The sequence below is a fragment of the Stegastes partitus genome, unplaced genomic scaffold (genome assembly GCF_000690725.1).
Source record: "Stegastes partitus isolate 25-593 unplaced genomic scaffold, Stegastes_partitus-1.0.2 Scaffold189, whole genome shotgun sequence".
NCBI lineage: Eukaryota > Metazoa > Chordata > Actinopteri > Pomacentridae > Stegastes > Stegastes partitus.
The window spans coordinates 638,279-660,492 of record NW_007577920.1 but is presented as its reverse complement, the minus strand read 5'-3'; the positions used below and the strand labels follow the sequence as shown (position 1 = coordinate 660,492).

The 22,214-nt window shown below is 41.1% G+C and overlaps 1 protein-coding gene across 1 annotated transcript in view; it reads right to left on the bottom strand.

Moving 5' to 3' along the window:
* The window catches only part of tsc2 (TSC complex subunit 2), a 29,553-nt gene that overhangs the window by 5,027 nt on the left and 2,312 nt on the right, over positions 1-22,214 (bottom strand). Inside the window, exons 3-31 of the mRNA XM_008280311.1 lie at positions 22,083-22,169; positions 21,874-21,984; positions 21,645-21,792; positions 20,927-21,044; positions 20,773-20,821; positions 19,499-19,624; positions 19,263-19,336; positions 19,032-19,158; positions 18,446-18,589; positions 18,208-18,345; positions 18,020-18,123; positions 17,819-17,900; positions 17,332-17,487; positions 17,103-17,222; positions 15,512-15,634; positions 15,301-15,407; positions 15,032-15,197; positions 14,667-14,789; positions 14,427-14,561; positions 13,998-14,187; positions 13,777-13,870; positions 13,586-13,688; positions 11,924-12,018; positions 8,905-9,045; positions 5,741-5,902; positions 5,471-5,629; positions 4,019-4,131; positions 3,249-3,491; positions 1,826-2,074 (exon numbers count right to left, since the gene is read on the bottom strand). Coding sequence (XP_008278533.1) covers positions 1,826-2,074; positions 3,249-3,491; positions 4,019-4,131; positions 5,471-5,629; positions 5,741-5,902; positions 8,905-9,045; positions 11,924-12,018; positions 13,586-13,688; positions 13,777-13,870; positions 13,998-14,187; positions 14,427-14,561; positions 14,667-14,789; positions 15,032-15,197; positions 15,301-15,407; positions 15,512-15,634; positions 17,103-17,222; positions 17,332-17,487; positions 17,819-17,900; positions 18,020-18,123; positions 18,208-18,345; positions 18,446-18,589; positions 19,032-19,158; positions 19,263-19,336; positions 19,499-19,624; positions 20,773-20,821; positions 20,927-21,044; positions 21,645-21,792; positions 21,874-21,984; positions 22,083-22,169 — 3,787 coding nt within the window. The remainder of the gene's footprint in view (positions 1-1,825; positions 2,075-3,248; positions 3,492-4,018; positions 4,132-5,470; positions 5,630-5,740; positions 5,903-8,904; positions 9,046-11,923; positions 12,019-13,585; positions 13,689-13,776; positions 13,871-13,997; positions 14,188-14,426; positions 14,562-14,666; positions 14,790-15,031; positions 15,198-15,300; positions 15,408-15,511; positions 15,635-17,102; positions 17,223-17,331; positions 17,488-17,818; positions 17,901-18,019; positions 18,124-18,207; positions 18,346-18,445; positions 18,590-19,031; positions 19,159-19,262; positions 19,337-19,498; positions 19,625-20,772; positions 20,822-20,926; positions 21,045-21,644; positions 21,793-21,873; positions 21,985-22,082; positions 22,170-22,214) is intronic.

Sequence of the window (22,214 nt, the reverse complement as noted above, 5' to 3'; positions counted from 1 at the left end):
GTCTTCATCGCCCTACTGGTCTGCCAGTAAAGCAAGGAAGTGCATGTTATTTAGTTGAGGTCTGGGCTTTCCTGTTTACAACATCAGAGGGACAGAGGTTAAAGGCCGACCTGGCAGTATATTTCAGAAACACAAGAGTTAGAGAAGATGATTAGGACGGAAAAAACAAATCACAAAAGGAGTCAAAACAATAAATCCCGATTTATTAAGTGTCATTGGAAAGGTTGATCCGAGTGCAGGCACGTTTCATCATCACTCGTAGAGGACCCTCCCTCCCGTGTTAATAAAAGACTGAAGAAAAAAGTAGAAATGCTGAAGTTCCTGACTTGCACAATATCTGAGCATAAAAAAAGCAGGTCTTTTGCACAACTGAGTTATCTGTGACAGTTGTGGAGGAGAGGTGAGCAAAACCAACAGGGAAGCTCCTCCACATCGTCTCTCACTTACGATTAAAATAACAGTTTTGGGAAACATGCATATTTGCTGTCTTGTCTTAAGTTTATCAAGAAGACTTATTCCACTCTCATGGGTGTTTGACAAATCTAAAGTTACTTCTGGGGGGGGTTTTACAACCTCACAGTGATGACAACACATCAGAAAGTCAGGTGCAACACACTTATAAAGCCCCAAAATGTTGTTGAACACTTTAGTTTCTTACCTAATATGCTCAACTTTAAAGGCGCTGGTTCAGCTAGTTCTCCTTGTTTCAAGGGAAGCAGACTTAACTTAGCATTGCAAGTCTATGCTAAGTTAAGTCTGCTGGCTTTAGCTTCATAATGAACAAACAGAAATAAGAGTGGTATCTAGCTTCTCATTTAACGGTCATCAAGTGAAAAACCATGTTTCAAGAATTTAACTGGGAACAAAATATTTGAGTCTTTGATCTTTTCTTTTGAATTGTAAATGAGTGATACTTTATGGCTTCCTGTGCCAGAACTTTTTAACTCCCAGAAGAAGGGATATAATGAAAGCCACTTGCAGTTTGTGCTTACAGACCGCTGTATTGTACAAGTGAGAAGAAATATACTACACCAGGAGTTTTCTGGAGGGGGAGGTGTGGGGTCACACATGTGGTGGACGGTACCTGCCCATGAAATGCTCCTGTGCAACCTGCCAGGGGCCGGAGGGCCTGGGGGGGCAGTGCCCAGACCCAGAGACCAGAGAGAGCCGCCCACTGCAGGCGTGATGCCAGAGGACAGGTTGGTGGCACATGAAGCCACATAACACATCGCAGCCAATCACAAACCAGCATCATGGTGAGGATGAAGAAACATGAAAAGAAACCAAATCAGAACAGTGGGAGAAGTCTCAGAGCAAAGAGAAAAGAAAAAAAAAAGTGTTGCAAGAAAGAGTGTAGAAAAAAAAAAAAGATGAGTTGATGAGGAAAAAATTGTGAAGATGAGTAGCTGGAAGAAATGGAGCCGCAGAGCAAGACAGAAAACAAATAAAAACACAGGACACCAGGTATCACTGAAAAGAAGGCTTCTGCAAAACAAGAACATGTGACTCATAAACAAGCACTTGTCAAGGCAGTGATATTTAACAATCACTGACCTGAGCGTATCCAAGGTGGCCTATCGATCAACTTCAGGCTCAAATCAAGATTTTACAGGCAATTGACCATTTAGGTCAGTCCATTAAGGAGCACCAGGAACAGGCAGTCAGGCAGAGGGATGCATTCATGCTTAATACTACGTAAATTACTCAATAATGATTTTCGATTTTGCTGTGCCGGATGTGCTGCTGTGCTTATTTTATTGATAAAACAATGACCTTGCATTTCTGATATCTCTAGCTTTCTCAGACTCTTCAGACTGTCACCCACCAGTGTTGGAGCGCTGCATCAGGTGTGTCTTCCCTCCGATGTTGCTGTGTGTTTGGGTTAGGGGCTCAGAAACAGGCGCCGGTGCAGGTGCAGTTGTGCTGGCGGGAGCGCTCGCCGTCTGAGTTGGAGGCTCCTTCACTCCCTCCATCGCCATCAGGACAGTAGAAAGCTCCTGCAGCGGCATGTTGCCAAGCTCAGAGGAGAAGGGGCTGGGTGGGTTCTCCAAACACATCAGCCAGCTAGTGTTACCTGTAAAGGCAGAGCAACACAAAGAGTGAAGCCTTGATTATGCTCCAATATTGCATCATTTTCAGCAAATAAATCTCACGTGTCCCCAGAATGTGTCATAAATTTTCAGCCCAAAGATGGTTAATTTCACTGTGACTGAATAACCCCTAGTTATAGCTCAGCTCTATATGAGCTGATCAGTGTCTGCAGCTTTAAATGCAGCTGAACTGCTACTGCTGTCCATGCCCCTTTCAGGATGGAGACTCTCTCTGCTTCTGTGTTTGACAGCAAAGACCAAAACAGCGTGACACCACAACCTTCTATCACTTTTAACTTTTTCTCTGAGTGCTCATTTACATAGAACTATTGCCAAATTCACTGTACAGCTCTTGTTTTTAACTCAAGTGTTTGGTGAGTTTCTCAGACAACATTGCGGTTATAAAAATCAATACTGTAGCGGTGCAGCACGGCACTTTGGAAATGGCTATGAAGTGAACTTGCAAACAAATTAATAACTAAGTATGTTTGCAATATTGCTGACCGCTTCACGAAGAATATTGTTGGCCTGTAGATTAATTCATTTCCACCAGGCAATTCTGACATTAGTTCACACCATTATAACAGTATGAAAATCAAAATGCAAAGATTGAATTAGAATTAAAGATAAAAAGTCCTCCACAGTAAACATCAAGTTGCCTCAGAGTTTGAATGCATATGGTGCTAAAGCTGTGAACAGAGACTCCTGTCCTGGCCAGCAAGTTCTGTGACTTCTTTGGTTAAAAAAAAAAAAAACGCACATATATTGGGAATGGGCTTGTTTCTTCTAAACTTGCAGGAACAACAATGATAAACAAAAAGTCTGTTCCCACACTGGTAAAGCAAAAAGGCAAACTACATGTTTACTGTAATGGGTTTCGATTTTTCCTTAGCTTTGAAATCTCTGTATATTGATTTTCATATTCCACTGAAATGTACGGGAAAAAAAGTCCACCCAGGAGGAATAAAATCAATTTTAAAGTAAGCTTCAGAAAGTTACCCAATGTACTGTTTTCTTAGCCAATATGTAGCTACCTAAACAAAATGGACTTAACCACTGTCCTGTCTTGTACTAATAATCCCAAAAACAATAATAAGGAAAATACAGGTCACATAGCCTCTGAACATGAAGCTACAGAGACTCGGCTGTCATACATACCTGATGGTCTCCGTATGAAGATCTCTGCCCAGCCTTGGGTGAGCATCGGGACAAACTCAGCCAGGCTGGGGTTGTCTTTCAGAGGAGGTGGAGCAGACGGGTTGGCAGAGGTGGAGGAGGGAGGACCCAGACTGTCCAGCGTTGGACCGGAGGAGGGAGAGAGTGGAGCAGCTAACTCACCCTCAGAGGGGGACACCAGAGGACTAAGGCTCTGAGCAGGACCGGCACGAAGAGCGTGGCCACCTGGAACATAAGATCAGACAATCAACGTAGAGTCATCATCAAACAGCAAGCTCCTCTGATAATATATTTAGATTTAATTTTTTAAAAAAAAGAGTCATCATCAAACAGCAAGCTCCTCTGATAATATATTTAGATTTCATTTTAAAAAAACAAACAAAAAAAACAAAAAAAACCCACAATGATTGGCTACGTAATAACATGCAATTTACTGTGCAGGAGGAAAGCAGGTGAACCCATTTAGGTACACTGACAAAGAACGACATCATTACAATAGATATTTACATAAAATACAGGCGGCAAGGCATTAGCATCGGATTTTCCCTTTAATGCATAATAAACCAAGATGGAATAAGAACACATTATACCACGTATCAGGTGGAGATGAAGGTAGCAGAAATAATAATATGGCTGTGGGAGAATCAAAGGCTTTAATCCTTTTATTAAAAGCTACCTCATTATTTCTCGGTTCAGGACAGCAGGAGATCTGACATTAAGTGCTACCTGCTGAGCAACAGAGTATTCATTACCTGATATGGAGCGGACCCGTATGCGCGTGGCTCTGCTATGCTGCTGGTTTGACTGTGACTCCAGTTTGGCTGGAGCCTCTTTGGTCATGCGGGTGTGTAGTGATGGATCTGACCTGCAGGACCAGGAGAGTGAAATGATTACAAAGCAGCTAATAACACAAAGTCTGTATTCATACCTGTTAGCTGCTCTGTGTTAACGTACTTTCAGTTAACATCGCCATCTTAGTTTCGCATTGTAGCATTTAAAGACCTGGTCTGGTGCTTTATACCGTGTTAACGTTGTCATATGGTGTTTTTTTTATATGCTACAAAACATATCATCAGCGAAATAAGCGGTTAATGTCAAGGCTGAGCATTTCCACCTTTGAACTGCAGTGTACCCTCAAAAACAGATTCAGACTTGTGGGGCTTCATACAGAGCAAACCTTAAGAATCAGTCCTGTCAGCTTGAAGGGTGGGATTTTCTAATCACTTTAATAATATAACTTTCCCTTGTGTAGCACAGAGTAGTTTTACAGTGTTGAAACAGAGTACTAAATGAGACAGTTGTGTGCAGTGTGGCTGGAGTGGTAGATGAGAAAGAGGCAGGGACTTTACAGATGTACACATTCTAGAAGAAGCAACAGTGTAAAGCTACATCTAAACCATTTAAGGCATGAAGGGATCATTTTCATGGGGAAAAAAAAAATTCAAATGTATTTTTGATACACAGAGAAGAGTTTTTAGGGGTTGAATCAATGCCAGGAGAGGGACTTTAAGATTTGCTAATTAGTACTGAACCTTAATGTCACAAGTTTTGCAGGTATTTTGGTATAATCCAAGGCAGTGAATTATTATGGGGTTTTATTTTTTTTGGAAGATTTTTGGGCATTTCTGCCTTTCTTTCAGCTCAAGAAAAGGGGGGGGGGGGAGAAGTAATGACATGCAGCAAAGGGCTGGAATGGAAACCAGGCTGCTGCAGCAAGGAATCAGCTTTGGTATATAGTGCACGTACACTGAAAAAAATGTGAATTTTGACATGAAAATTATGCCTAAAAAGTGATATCTATTTATCCACAGGGGGACATGAATGTCTGGATGAATTTTCATGGCAATCTATCCAATACATGCCAAAAAAAATACACAAACACAAATGTCAACAGCGACCACTCCACCACTATCAGGGTCAAATCAGTTTTTTTTTTGTATAACTCAATATCAAAATTTTCCTCGAGGGGCTTTACATTCTGAACAGCATGCAACACCCTCTGTCCATAGATGCTTTGTTCGGATAAGGAAAACTTTCCGAAAAACAACTTTTACAGGAAACATATGCAAGAAACCTCAGGAAGAGCAGCTGAGCAGAGATGCCTCTTTCAGGACGGATGAAAGCAACAGATGTTGCTTCTAGAGAAAAGCTGTAGATGGAAACTGAGAAATTATTTTGTCATTGCTTGTGAAAGTGTGCATCACCTGGTCATTTCTCCTCCTCCTCCCAGACGTTCAGCCATGTCCAGACCCAGCAGCGCTTGTGTTCTGACCCCTCCGCTGGTCGTTATGGTAACAAGCTTGTTGCCCACCAACCAGGTCATACTGCGACCTCCTGCCAACAGGAATTCTGCGATGGGAGACCTAAGAGGACAAGCATAGGCCAAAATCTTCACTGAAAAAGATTCTTTTCTCGAACATCACTATGTGACGAACCACCATAAAGTCACACAGATAAAACAAGGCTTTGCCAACCTTTTGGGAAGTGCAGAGAAGTTGGAAAACACATATCGTGCCATCATGTCCAGACACGTCTCTGTGAGCTCCAGGTGGACAGTCTTCAGCCCCTCGTCTGCCTGAGTTACCGCATTTTCATCGGCAGAGCCCAGACTGCAGGTGGTGGTCGAGGTGTGCATCCTGAAGGAGGAAATGGAGAGATTTCTACTAAACAACAGCAAGAGGTGCAGAGAAGCGGGAGGAGGGCACAGTGTCATGACATATTTTAGCATGTAATCAGTGCACACAGAGACATGCAAGCTTTGATATGTACAGGTACAGGATGTGCAGGATGTGATTTTTAAAAAACGCTGCACAAACACACCAATGCTCACATTATTGCAAATATCACATGCAACACACGCATTTATATGCACACATGCATCCACGTGTGTGTATATATGCAAATCCACCACGAGATCCTTACCCTTTTTTAAGCACACAAACAGAGACACATGCTGGGACCTGGTATAAGTGTCTTCATAGGTAGTGGTACCACACTGGTTAAGCTTGTGGGAGTCTGAAGGGATGCGTTTTGTGACATTTTGATGCAGAAAAATCAGCAGGTGGCAGCCACATGTTAAGTCAATGTGTGTGATGTGAGTCAACTGTGTGCTCATATCTCTGTTGAAACATAATCTTATCGGTTTTCACTGTGACGTGAGGACGACATCGCACTAGAACCATTACTGCATGGGCTCTACAGACCTCCTGCCAAGAAGAACTCTGCAATAGGACACACAAACAGGACCACATGCTGGGACATAGTATAAGTGTCCTTATAGATAGTGGTACCATACTGGTTATCTCCCTACACTCCATGTAGGAGTCTGAAGGGATCCGTTTTGTGACACTTTGATGCAGAAAGAGCAGCAGGTAGAGGCCACATGTGAGTCAGTGTGTTTCACTGTGTGCCAAAGTCTCAGCTGAAGCCAAATCTCTTCATTAGTTTTCACTGTAGAGTGAGGAGGACCACAAACAAGAACCATTACTTTATGTGCTCTACAGACAAATCAGATTTAAAGCGCATTTACAGATGGTAACATCAGTCTCAGTCAGCCCCAGAGAGACACTCAAAGTCATGCTCGCTTGCTGCTCAGAAGTAAACACACTCAAAATGAGCAATTTACAGCAACACTTCAGTCCAACTGAGATGTCTCTATTCATTACAGTGGCGAGTATTCCACGTAAATCATGAAGAAACATCCTAAGAAGGAACAAATCTTAAATCTAATTACATAGAACGCATATGACTTGAGTGGATCTATCATAATACACAGTTTTTATCTTGTTTTTTGACTCAGCCCTGCGACTATTCAATATAACTGTATATCCAGCTTTCATAAGGCACTGTAATGGACTGTACTGGCAGGAGCACATCTTGGTTTATTGCCATGCATGCATGTTTTCATATTACTAGTGAAGTGAATATAAAATGCAGCTCAGATATGCTGAAAGAATACGAATTTAACCATGAAAATGCATGCAAACAGATACACTGATAATACTGCTGTGTGCATTTGTTAGTTCTTTTAAATGGAGCAAGAAGTCACTCAGACCAAGTCCCACACTGTGAATCAACAACCATTCCACACATTTTATACTTACCATTCTGTAACTGTCAATGATTCATTTTTCCCTTCAATGTCTAGTGCACACATACTCCAAAAAAAATAAAAAAATTACAAATAACATGACCATGAAATACTCACGACTTAAACTGGGTGTGTTCACTGCTTTGTACTCCCATCCCCCTATTGTGCTTCTTTTCATTGAATCTACTCAAATCGAACTGAAGAAATAAGAATTCAACAATTGGCCTGTTTCTTGCAGATACAGCTGTCCAATCGAGGGACAAAATAAAATGATGTGTTCAAGGCTGTTAAGCAAGTGAAGTCTCTAAGATTGTCACCTTTGAGTCTTAACATTTAAAACATGGTCATGTTGTCTGGGATGGAGTGAGTGCTCACCGGTCAACAGGTTTCACATCTAAGTCACACAAAATCAAGCTTCTGAGAAAAAAAAAAGAAGCAAATTTGCAGCCAATTAGCAGTTGAAGCAGGTTAAACAGATCTAAACTGCAGTTGTTCAGTCCCATTAAGTTCTGTGTTTTACTCTGAAATTAGTAGTTTTACGTTCTAAGCAGTGAGCTTCTGTTGCCATCTGCTGGGCAACACTAGTAAAACAAATTCAATATCAATGGCACTGCAGCCACATCTGACAACTGCAATGTTAGATCACACTTCTGTCAGACACTCAAACAGGTCAGCCAAGCAGAGATAAGCATAAAGGTATGAACACAAGTGAAGCGGAAAGCTTTTGTGTAGATGTGTGTGTGTGTGTGTGTGTGTGTGTGTGGTGACATGAATGATTTTAATCTGTCAATCAAACTGCATTTAAAGTTCACCTCAGCCCAACTAGTCCTAAAATCCCACACTAGGAGATTGCCATGGTCATAGCAGCACAGTGGATGTTTGAGTGGAGCAAAATAATACCAAAAAGTATGTCAAGCAAGCAAACAAGCTGTTGTGTTGCTGTTGTCCCCGTCACTGGCCGAGGAAGCACAAGTGTCCTCCCACCAAGAAGCGGGAGCCAGAGTTGTAGGTTGCAGTTGTTGTCAGGGAAGAATATAAGATCCCACCATTTTAAGTACACATGCTTTCACCAGTCCCTCCTGCCATTCATTTGTTGTTAGGCCAATCAAAACCAGTCAGCAGTACACCCAGCAAAACACAAAAGAAACCAAAAGTCAAACCAAACACAAATTAAAATGAAATAAAAATGAAAGCGTAGTCTGTGTTAGAGCGAAATCAAACAGGAAAACATCAACAGATGTTTTCTGACGTCTTGTACAAACACTGCATGCAAAAGCAAATCATAAAAACAAAATCTAAAAAAGAGCACGAGTATGACCGCAGCCCAAAACAAACCAAAAAAGGCCGACACACAAACCTTCCTCCAGCATGCACCACCCACTCCAGGTGTCCCTGGCAACAAACCACCCCAGCACCCGCCCGACGGACCCGCATGACAATGACCAACCCATGGATCAACCAACCCATGGAGGAAGCAACAAGTGTTTGGGTTGTTATTGTTTTGTTTTGTTTTTTTTTGTTTTGTTACCCAGAAGGCTCTTCTCTAACCTGCGGACCGCATGTTCGGAGACACTGATGCTGCGGGAGCGGAAAGCGTCCATGGCTGAAAGGTCCCTCAGCTCTTTAACTGGAGAGCTGCTGCTATTGGCTACCGCTGCTGCTGCCTTTGCCACTTTTGCCGCCCGCAGACTGGGCGGAGAGGAGCATCCATGGCAAAGATCGAGGGGAACGGGCCCGGGATGGTGTTACGGTGGCCAGTAAGGGCATCGTGACGGTGGCGGTGGTTTGGGAGTGTGGGTAGGAGGGGGCGGAGTGTTGTGTGAAAGTATACCAGGAGACAGCAGGGATCATCGCCCGAACACCAGAGCAACACGAGCAGGCGACCAGGGGGGCAAACGCCACGCAGGGGGGGGGGGATGGGGCAGGGTACACAGGACAGCGCCACAAAGGTCAAAGGGCAGGCGTCACATGAGGAGGGAGGGGCCAGGAGCAATGTAGAAAGGATCCAGGATGACACAACCACCCCCCAAAACCACAACCACAATGCAGCACCCAATCGCAGGAGGCAGCGGAGGAGGAGGGAGGGGGGGTCAAATGAAGAAAAAACAAAACAAGGTGAAAATTAACAGCAGTGAACATCATGAATCAGATTACAGGAGAGCGAAGAAAGAAAGAAAGAAAAAAAAAAGAGGATACAAAATAAAAGGATAAACATCAAATAAACGTAAAACAGACAAGCTACAGCAGAGGGTAAAACAGCTTCTGCTATTCAGAAAAGGAAAATACACACAGAAAGTATTCAGGAGAGCAACAAAATAAACATTATTTCACACAGCAGGTTATAAGTGAAGCCAAGGACTAGTACAGGAGAAGTATAATAGTATGGATGGACTCAGCACAGGCTTTACGTAATAGAAGTTAAAATAACACAAGAAAAACAACTGAAAAAGAAATGCTGGATTAAATCTGAGGGTTGGAGTGCAGCAAGTCTGGACTAAACATAAAGATTAGATACATGTTCAAACAATACACTTGTCAATAGTTTAATAAATAATATATATATATACTGACATTATAACCACTAGTGTTTAATGAGGTTGAAATTTAAAGTGACATGCAGAACTCCAACCCCACAGCGGGCAGTGAGCAGCACAAGGACGATGATACCACAGTATGGAACACTGAAAGTGGGTTGATATGGAGGATCAGTAGAAACTGACATTAATAGAAGGACTATGTATCACTGTGAAGAGAACTGTAATGGGGGGTGTGCTTTGTTACTAGGGAGGCAAAGGTGTTATGAGTGTTGTTTTTTTTTCTTCGGTTTTTTTAATTAACAAGTGAGTGAGGGGACCCGAGTAATTTTAAGAGGACTTGGAGGGGAAAAAAAATTTACTTAACTAACAGTGGGACAGGAGGAGATTTCATATATAGCTACGTTGAATCTCTGAGCAAAAAAAGTTCAAAAATGAAAAGACACACGGGGAAGAAGTGTTATATATTCTTGAGGGAAGTGGTCCCCAACTTTCTACATCCAATGTACCGCCACAAGCCTGTCACATGGACCCCCTTTATGAACACCACATCTCATTTTCAAATTTATTCATTTAAACCTCTTTTAAATGTGATCTCTTAACACTCGATAACATGTAAAAGTGGAAATTGTTAAAAAAATATTTTTTATCCAGTTTAACTGTGAATACTTTCTGTCAGTTTGGTCGGAGCTATTTATTTATTAGTTTTTAAAAGATACATATTTCAGCATCTGATCATTAATTTTCCACAATTTCAACACATTAGCTGGAACTTTTTAATCTTTTAACCATTTCTGGACTACTTTAGCCTTGGATTTATCAATTACACCAGTTAATCAGCCACTACTTTTCCCTAGTACATTTACCAGCTATTTGTTAACAATTCCAATTGTTAACTAGCTAATTAACAGTTAATTAATTAGCTAACTTAGTTAATTAGCTAACAAGTTCATTTGTTTATCTATACTGTATACATATATATATATATATTTCTATATTATTGGATGCTGGATTAATAAATAAAAAATATTCTATTCTATTCAAATAATTCAGCTCTATTTGACTTTTTTTCAGTGGATTAGCCATTTCAATGACAGCTCTCCCCATCCTGGATGCCAAAGCTCCCCAAAAAACAACTGCTCTTGCCACTACTTTGAGGGGACATGGTTGCTGCATCCTGGGCTTAGCTCCACCCAAGACAACTGTGATTGTTCTTAAGAAATAAAAAACAAGCCAGGGTGTTTTTCTTTTTCCTACAGCATTTAACTATTTAGTTACCTTACATCTACACTAAGCCACAGACCTTAGTTCAGTCCCCTCCTTCTCTTTGTCATCGCCTACAGTGTTTTAATGAGTTACTTTGGCCGCCGTTTTGTTACGATGTTAGGCCAATTAAGACGTGGACGACGAACAGACATTCACACCTTGTACAAATGAGAATGACACCTTGCTGAGATAAGCTTCCTTATACCTCTGTGTGAACAGTGTGTATTTGTCTTTGTTTACATGTAATGTTTAGTGAGGTCGTATACAGCGATCAGATGGCGAGAAGTGGCGAAAGTAAGGAAACCCCACAGTCCTTTCCTTGTGACATCGCCATGTATGTACTTTTATAAGATATGAGTTGCGGACACAGTACAGAAACACCTGGATAATATAAGACAGTCAACAAAAACAAAACAATATACTTCAAATAAATTAACATTACATTATACAGGTGTTTATGGTATTTTGTCCACACACTGTGTCATTATTATGAGAAGTGACTTTTGAATAAAAAAATTAAAAGAAATTGTGGTAAAAGAAGAACACGTTTTAAAACATAAAAAGCATAAACAATAAATAAAATGAACTGATGATCACCATGGCAACCTGAGAGGAGTCACTGTAACCATCACGCCACAGTACTAGTCATGCTGAGTCCCCTGTTACCTTGGCAACCCCCAACCCTCTGACACAGCAACATGGCCATTGTGCGATGCTGCCGGTTCGTAGGTCTGCAACTTGCAGCCGAGTGTGAATGTATGCTTTACCTTTTGGGCCTTTCATTGAGGCTGGTGCTTCGGGCACGAAACGGACTTTGCTCGTGGTTGTCATCGAATGGCAGGAGGGCATTGGACCGCAAACCCTGGGGAAAGATAGAAAAGACATGAATGTCGTGATACAGAGTTGCAAGACTGAAATCATTATGCACAACAGGTTCAGACAGAGAGGGTGCGTTTGCACATGGACTGTGGACAAACTCTCAAACCAAGTGTTGGAATTAAAGTTCACTGCGATATTATAACAAACAGTTGTGCTGTTTGCATTCTGTCTATTAAGACACTATTAAGGGACTTTCAAAGAATAGTTTTGATTTTGGGAAATGTGCTCACATTCTCACTGAGTGTTACATTATATCTGTCTAATATGAAGCTACAGTCAGGATATGTTAGCTTAGCTTAGCATAAAGACAGGGTAAAAAGCTAGCTTGGCTCTGTACAAAGCAAAATGTTACATATCATTTGTTTAACCCTCTGCAATTTCTGTTTTGTTTTTTCAGGGTTTTTTATTTTTTTACATTTTTTTCCACTTACATGTACAATACTTTTCCCAGGTAGTGCTAATACTGGGGGGAAAATGGTGGCTCTACATAGAGATATTTTACAATGAATTTTTTAAATGTGTTCCCATACTTGTTTCCTCTCTGCTAAACACCGTCTGCAGTTCAGTCCAGTTGAGGAGAAAAGTCCCTAAATTTTAGAGACCTGACAGAATCTGGTTAGAGGAAATTGTTTATTTTTGGCAAATTTGTAAATGACACATATAGAATATGGTGATTTTAATATAAATATCAAGATTTTAAGCTTCAATTTAGTTGAGATTCCCAACAGAACAGCATTTTTTTTTAAGATAATATGCTACGGGGTTTGAGGTTCAGAGGGTTAATCTGTACAAAAATCAAAGTATGAAATGAAGAAACTTGCAACTTTATGGGAGTTTATGTGCTGTACTGCTTGACTGTGACTTTCAGTAGTCTCTGCTGTTTGTCATTTCTCAACTCTTATCTAGTGAAAACAAGACACCAGGGTCGAGGTTAGCCATTTCTCCATCTTCCAGTCTTTATAAATGAAACTAAGCTAACGGCATGCAGGCTGTAGCTTCATATTTACCAGGTGGTATTAGGGTGACCCAATAGCTGAGTGGTCAGGTCGCAACACTACACAGGTGCAAAAGTCATCAACTTTGACTCCCTAGTTCAAATCCCCACTGTGTCATTTTCCTGCTTTCTTTTTCTGCATATTCACGCTCTGTGGACTGCATCATTTGAATAAAAATGACCCAAAAAATTTGATAATGACTGGAAAACAAAGACTGCATGAGAGAGTTTAGAAAAGTTTCTGTATATATATTTAAATTATTTATTTAGAGTCTTCTAAAATGTGAACTTTTCTTTTATGAGTTTATAAGAAAAAGGACAAGGTGAAAGCACATCAATGACATTGATTTCCATGTAGGAGTTGTGGTTTTGTACTTTCTCTTAGAACTGTATTATTTCTCTTCTTCTCCTTGGGTAGGTAGCCAACAGAAAATTGAGCTGCAAGTCTGAAAGCTGTATTTTTTTGTGTTATACAATGGTGCTGTTATTTTTCATAATAAAAAAACTACATGCCATGAACAGAATCGATCTAGAAGGAAGACAAATCAGCACACACCTTTGTGATGTACTGAACAAAGTCCTTGCGGAAGGGGAGTCTGCAGCGTATGAACCACATGGCGATCACATGGTGGGCCAGGGACACAATGTACTGGTTAAACCTGAGGAAAATGAAAGAAATACACAACTTAGAGTTTGTCTGTGCATCTGAGGATACACATGTTGATGTGTGTGTGTGTGAGCGCTTACTTAGAAGGGTTAGTGTAGGGTAGTGAGATGGCAAATACACTGACATACTGCTCAGCTACAAAGTTGGCATAGAGATGGGGCAGGCGCACCAGAGCTGTGAAATGGGGAAGAAACACATCAAACCAAATTCTGACTGACTGTCCTTGAACATTTGACAATGTAAAAATAAACTGTTGTGAATATAACAAAGATGGTTTTGAGCGAAGCTTTTTAGTACTCACTGGAGAGAAACTCAAGCATTGGTGATGCCATGGCAACAGTAGCAGAGATGTGGGTGAGCTTGACAATAAGAGCGGGGAGGAGCTTGATCATGATATCAGGCATCTCCACCGTGCACATTGTAAGGGCCACCACACACTGCTTGGCACAGCGGTAAATGAGACCAGTCTCGAGGCACTGAACCAGCTCTCTCTGCAGGGGGGAGAGAAAATTAACTAGTGTCATTTCATTTGTATGAGCTTTTTCCATGTATGCGTGTGGACAGCCTGTAAAATTAAAAAACAATAAACCAGCCATTTTGGGAAGTTGTTGCCCAGATGTCTTTTAGTTTCAAACATCAGTTTAGAAAGTAAGTAAACCAATTTGTGAATTTGTAAAGCACCTAATAAATTTGCTGGGGATAGAACAGGTGCTGTGACAATCACTTGTACCTGTCTCGGCTGCTCCAAGTAGTTGTGGTAGGAGGTGATCGCCGTAAGGACAGGAACCACTGCCAGCTGAACGTCTGTGCGGGAAAACCCATCAGGAGTCTTTTTCAAGCGCTCTGAGATCAGACGATCCGTCACCTACACAGACACAAGTGGAAGACATCAACAGTGATGAAATAAGCAACACAAAATGACACTTTCTGCTCAGTTCATGGGTTGTTTTGTGTGCATGTTTTGCTCTACCATGCAGCAGAGTGTAGAGCACAGCTGGTCTAAGCTGCAAGGTGATGTGAGTAGCAGCACTTTGTACTGCAGCATCCATGGCAGCTTTTCGAGAACCAGCTTCAGCACCTTCCAATCCGTCTCCTACAAGAGAAGAATAAACCATGGCTGAAATTTTTAAAGATAGGAGGAATAATTATCTGTGGCATCCTAATAGCCCCACAGTTAAGACATACCACAAACCTGCAACACCCATGATTCGATTCCAGCCACCTGTGTTCCTTGTCATGACCCTCTACCTTTTCTACAGTTTCATATCTAATTCTATGCTGTCCTGAAATGAGTGTCTCTATACATTGTTAATTGATAGAATAACTTGTGTGTACCATCTTGAGGCACTGCAGGAGGACACTAAAGGCAGGAGCATAGGGAAGGTAGGCCGAGCGTATCGAGGCTGCAGAAGCAGGAGGAGCAGCAGGGGGAGCAGGACTTCCGGCAGGAGGAGATGTTGAACCTGCTGGCTTCTTATCACTGACACGCTTCTCTGGCTCCCTGAAACAACAAACAACACAGTGTTATCGTTTTTGATATTACTTTGGCTTATTGTACTTGAGTTGGCAAACACTTGTGCTAAGGCTGATGTTTTTGTCCTCACCCTGTATCACAGTAGCAGTAAGGGCTAAATCTCATGGCTCCATCTTTGTTGGGAACCCCGAGGCGGTGAAGGGAGTCTGCACGCATCATCAGGAAGAAGTCAAACACCTGAAGAGAAAGACAAAGGAGTCAGCAGAGAGATGGCGGCCATGCACAGCAGAAATACAGCAAGATGTAAAGAAGCATGCACAGAAGAAGTGGATCACCCTTACCTGGAGTCTGATAGTGGAAGCGATAGCTAAACAGTTCTTGTTTTTGTAGTGAAGCTGAAGGTGGCTGATAAGCAACTCATAAACACGGCTCGCATGGCTGGCTGGCAGGCTGTAGAGTTTGCTCTGTAGGAGGAGAAAAAGATGGAGGTCTATCATCAGACTCCATGTGCTACCAGACTCACAAAAGTGTTTCAGTGCCATTTTCTTTCAAAGTGTGACCATTTTCAGTAAAAGATTGTTGAGGGTTGAAATGCTTCATTATTTTGTCTCAGAAAAAGTTGAACTGTGGTAATACCTGCACAATACCTACAAAATGCAGACAACAGACTTTGTCTTTGGATAACCTTTACGAACTGTTCGGTGATATCGTCATACCTACCAAGAAACTGTGGATATTGTCGAAGCTATTATAACTTAACTTGGAGTTTTTGTTTTTAAAGTAAAGCAGCTGTAGTTCAATTATTATATCTAGTCCATTGTTAGACTATCATTTGTTCTAGCACTGCTCATATATATATTAAAAAATCAATTAAACGCATCATTTTACAATTGAAGAGCTTTTCTTTCATATACAGAGAAGTGTGAGATTTAATGAAAGCCAAATTACTTTATGTTAACTATCTTGTTAGGAATTTAGCATTCTTGACTGATTATGCTGCTTGGATAACCAAAAATGTCAAAGTGGGTAAAGTAGATTTTCCATTTACAGAAAACTACTAGGGGAAAATAAACAGCTAACTTCAGTGTTAGGTTTAACTAAGGCTATCCAGTAAACTAGCATTCCTTGACATAGCGCTTTGACTTCAGCTGTGTGTTTATACGTCTTGCTATGGCAGACAGTGCAGTAACAATGTTGACCTGAGTGTGTCCTAAAGCACACAGATTACAGGCCAAAGTGCAGAAACTGCAGCCTAGCAGCAAAACAAAGACACAATGCAGCAAACACACAAAGAACAGATACTGCTTTTTGGCTTGGTTCTCTGCTCTGTATAGTAGTTGCTACAAATTTTTAAAAAAAACAAAAAAAAAACATTTTGTCTGACATTACCCACATCTATTAAATTATACTATGTATACACACAACATAAACAAGGTAAAATAAATATCAGCAACACCAAATATGAAATCTCTATTTTATAGGGCTGGAACGTTAGGATAGTTATTGACCTTAGTGCAAGTTTGCATGATTTGTGTGTGTAAATCCTAACTTAAATGAGTAACTTTTGCATAGACATAATTGTTGTGGGATGTTAGTCTGTGCAGTGACTGATAAATCATTTTGGAAATGAAAGTAGGTCTGAATTTTCTGGTTCAAAATTTGGTGATGGCTAAACCACCAAAAAATGGAAGGACCATATTGATGTACCTTGCAGGCTAGCTGCAAGACCACCATGAATGTGTGAAAATTGAAAATACATTTTGGATTCTAAATGCTGGCAGAACAACTTATGGAAATTTGTAAAACTAAAAATATAAGCACCTAAACTTCACATTTTTAACAAACTGTGTCATCTTTTCAGAAATAATTTCAGCAATAATTTTAATGTAACTTTGAATCCAGCTCTAAAATTCTGAATATCTACGTGTGTACCTGAAGGATTTCCAGCAGACCCAGTATAGCAGTTCTGACATCCTCCATCGGAGACTCTGCTGTTGGGTCTCTCTCAGAAATCTCCAGAGGCCCTGAACACACCAGAGAGCGGCTGGCCACCTGGAAAGAGAGCAAACGCTAAAATGATCTCATCTTGCCTGGAATGGAGAGAAATAAATGACTTTGCGAAGGCGACAGTGAGACTTTGTGTGTTTGCATGCATGTGTACCCGTTCAATGATGTCCAGCAGGCTGGTGAAGTGGTGAGTATTGCAGCCCTCAGCAAGGTCCACCAGTAGCTGCGTAGCCTGTTTCCTGACAGCCAGATCCCGGTCTTCAGCGATCCCACTGAGCTGAGGGATCACCACCATTTCAATCAACTCATCCTGGAAAGAGAGGAAATAACAAAACAAAATAATTATTTTTTTGAAGGAATTTTTACAAGTCATGCACCAAAGAAACCTGCACCTAATGAAAGATGACAGTTTTCCAAAAGACAGAAACACTACAGATATACAACAATTATGCAACTCAGCACCACAGTAGCTAGTAGTCCAATATCTGACAAATAAAATATATTCATCATCAGTAAAAGTTACAGCCATGACAACAGTAATGAAACAGAAGCTTTTCAAAGCCCTGTATTTCATCTGGCTGGTAGCCTTGAATTACACAGGATGCAGATGTGCGTGTGTTCATTTGTATAAGCTTACAGACCTCATAGAGTTGTCGGTTCGTACTGAGAACGAAGGACAAGATATGAAGTACTTTGATCCTTATGACACTGCGAGTCTCATTCCTTTCAGAGAGAACAGAGAGGGACAGGAAAGATTAAGACACGGCAGAGATGGGAGGATTACAAGGAAAATACCATAATCTGATATAATACATGAGTGGGTGCACGTTTGTGCATCCTACCTGAAGAATTTCTCCATGAGGCGGTACAGGCTCTGAATCCAGCCGTCTTTAGCTGGCTGGATAGACTGGGCCCTGTATGAGATCAAGGTCAGCACTGATGCATCCTGTCGCACATGAGAAGAGGATTAGAAAAGAAGAAAGGGACTAAATGACAACACATGACAGCTCAGACACTCAAAGGCACTTACAGGTCTCTTGTCAGCACATTTCTCCACCAGACTAAAGAACTTCTCTGTGGAGCCGTGGTAACCGTTCTGCTCGTACAGCTCTTCCACTGTGGTCAACAGCTCATAGACGATGGCTTTCAGCTCAGCACTGCCTATTGTCTGCGACGACATGTGAGGGAGACAACTTGGTCAAACAAGAACTGGCTTTTTTTTTTTTTTTTTTCCACTGTAAGTGTGAATGCACGTGTGCAGTATGTACCTGGATCTGCTGCAGCAGTCGCTCTATGATGCCCAGAAGGATGTCCCATGTGACCACCTGCAGCTCTTTGCCGTACTTCTTGATCAGTCTGGTAATGGAGAGGACGATTTCATAGGACACCACCTCATTGGCACATGACATGGCCTGAGTGAAAGAGGTCACACAGCAACAGTCACTGATTTCGCACATTCACAGTATCACGTACAGTGCTTTTTTCTAAATTCCTTTTATTTTCTCATGTAATTTTTTAATGTCAGTCTGAGCTCTAAGGACAACAGTTACAGTGCGTCCTGCTTGACAGAAAATGTGTGACAATAGAATCAACCGAACCACAAAACAGTTTAGCATACATTTCAGTATGTGAGTGTTATAGCGCAAATGGAAAGAGTGATGTTTGACTGCTAAAAAAAGTAAAAGAGAAAGCTGAACCTTTACTCTGTACTCTGCCAAGCTTATGTTGGTAATATATTAAAGTCATTTTAGTATTGAAATAGATTTAATAGTGAGTGATCCAATGAGATAATACCCTAAACAACTTGAGTTTGTTGGAATACGAGGACTTGCTTCATAACACGATTTGTGTTACCTTGTAGAAAGATGGCAGAACAAGCGTTGGTGTGTTTTTGAGTGCAGGGAGTCTGTGTGCGCCCCACAATGCCATGCCAACAAAGAATACTGCTCCTCTCAGCAATGGAGCATCCTCCATGTAGACCCTTGTGGAGTTCGCAGGTGGTTAGAGAAACAAACATGGATAGAAGATTTTCTCAACAAAAACAGGTGTTCATGAATGTACCATAAGCTCAGAAATGCCGCATACCTCTCCTCCATGATTCGGCACATGGTGTAAATAGCACTGTGGCCGAGGTGGGTCCCCAGCACCTTCCTCATCAGCTGGAGAGGCAGCGAGCGGCACAACAAGGGACAGCAACAGACATCACAACAACAGGCAGGTGTAAATTATGCTCCTTCAAACAAACTTTAAAAAAAAAAAAGGAAAAATGCGTGTGCGTGTGTGTGTGTGTGTACATGTTTGTGGAGTGTTTTCATTCTCACCTTCCAGCAGGATTCACAAAACTCTTTAACATTCACAGTGCGACAAAGCGTGATGATGAAAAACGTGAGCGAGTCTGAAGGCAGGCAGTTGTAACACACCACAGCGTCCAGAACTTGTAGCGCCACCTGGACACAGCAGGTAACACACAGACAGTCACATACTGACATGGCAGCATCGAGGCCTGTAGTCCAGCTTATAACATACAGCAAGAAATCTACCACTTATTTAAGATTATTAGATGAAACAATTATTTCTTTATATGTGCTACTTTGAATAAACTACAAAGATTTTTTGTTACATCTGCTTCTGTATGTTTCAAGAGAAAATCAAAATCAACTACAAAGTTAAATCAGTCATCCATATGGCATCACATACTTACATTAAACTTGATTGTTATACACGTATATGTCAATAAGCTTTGCAAGAAACTTCACGTAGGCATGTTGAGTGTGTTTGCACTAATCATAAAACATGCCATCAGTTTAACATACCTGCAGGCTTCACAAGCAGAAACTTCACTCTGCAATAATGATGCTAGTGCATGAACCAACAATTTACTACTTGCAAATTTTAAAAATGCAGATGAAATAATATTTCTTTCCTCTGTGTTTTTGAAGGCCAGTGTGCTATGGTGCCACGGTGTCTATAAATACACATTAAGCAAAAGTGTGGTGCATAGTGACCATTTGCGCCGACTGCATCCACATCATTTAAACAGAATTAAAGTGTTCATTTTTTGCATCTTTTTGCATCATGTATGTTCTTCCTCAGTGTAAAAAAAAAGACATTTTTCTGGGCACCAAATGGCTTTTCACTAGAAATATTTCACATTTGATAAAACAGCATTTGTCATACCTGCAGGTTCTTATAGGTGGAGTCTATGATTCTGGAGACAGACTGTTGACATTTAGCTGTTTATAATATATTTGTGTAGCAATCATGTGCCAGATGCACGTTCCCTCTCGCTCCCTTTACCCCCTTTATCCTATCTACCTTTCCCTTTACACAAGTACACAAGAACAGGACTTTGCTGTATGGATCAGCCTGAGGCACCTAGTTTTACATTTTCAGAACCACTGCTGTGTACAACTGGAGTTATTTCAGGACACATTCAGAAGTTAGAACAGACAGCCAGCAAACCATAACGAGGTATTCAATTAGACTTGTTGACTCTGCCTTTAATGGCCCGGCTAAGGCTTTGTCACAGGTGAACAACAGCAGCAGTAACTTTTGAAGAGGGATGATGATCAGTTAAGTAAAAACAAATGCCCACCTCGATATCAGTTGAGGAGGTCGTCCTGTTACACAGAAGACAGATTTTCCTGCAGAGACCGCAACAGAATGAGCAAGAAAAAGCATTTTAATGGCATTTCCTAACTAATAGAAAAAATATGTTGTGTGTGTGTGTGTGTGTATCTCTGACTCACTGGACCATGATGGAAACGTTTTGGTCCAGGTAGCAGCTGTTGAATTTTACCAGATTTACTAGAACGTGGAGGAAGTCGGAGGTTAGACCAATGTCCATCCACAGGAGGACAAATCGTGCTGAGAGAGGAAAAAAACAAGCGTTAAAGGAAAATATCACTGGGGATAAAGGAATGTAAAAAAAAGCATCTATGCAGATTTATAATTATGATTGATTTATTATGGAAATTGAAATGCAAAATATACTTGTCTCATAGTGTTTTTTGACTCCTGCAATAACCTAAGTTTGAAACTCTACCAGATTTCTCAGGAAAAATAACTGTTTTATCTATCTTGCGTAAAAAATAAGTTTTCAAATCGACATGTGTGAACTATTAGCGCTCCAAAGAACACTAATATTATAATGTGCCAAAAATGCAGAAGAAATGTTGAGAAACAAACTGCAGCATTACGTAATATCAACACAAAGTTCATGTATAAAAAACGGCACAGTGATCACAAGTTGAAACTAATCAGCTGAGATATGATACAGCCAACTATTAGTCAATGCTTAAAAGCAGATATTTTGTCAGTAAAGTCCTGTTTCATGAAGTGCTTGTTATATTTCTTCGCTTTGAATTTTGATTTTTGGCTTTTGCATTGATGGTTTCAGTTGAAAAACTAACAAAAACTAACTATGCAATTGATATATACTAAGGATTGTGCTGGTGAATGCTTTACCTATGTCCTCCTCCAGGTATGTGATGTCCTTTCCGTTCTCAGTTAAAGCTTTAAACACTTCCAGTCTGTCCGAGAGGTCCTCGTTACATGGTTGGTAGTCTCTGATCACCTTGAAAAAGTAGGCTCTCAGAGGGCCAAGCCGCTCACCCTTCACATAAACATGAAAACTTTATGAGACGACAGGAGCTTTTTAAATTGGTTTCAGTGTGTGTGTGTTGTGAGTTTATACCTGTCCTTGTATAATGGCCCTCAGCAGCTGCAGAACGGCATGTCTGGCCTCTGGTGGCTGCTCTGGAGTCAGCATGTCCTCCACAGCTTTCCACACAGCCTCCACTGCATGCTGAATAACACCAGGGCACAGGTTTCAATAAATACAGAAGAGCGCACATGTTGCTGTTTCACTAAAAATAAAGAAATCCCAGCAGCCAGCAGCCTCACCTCCTCAAATTTTTTAGTTTTGGCAAGATCGCAGATGTGGTTCATCATGCGAACACGGTTGCTCAGACCGCAGTCTGGGTGGAGCTCCTAAAACACATCAAGGGGAAAGGCGGCCATGAGTCAGACTGTGTT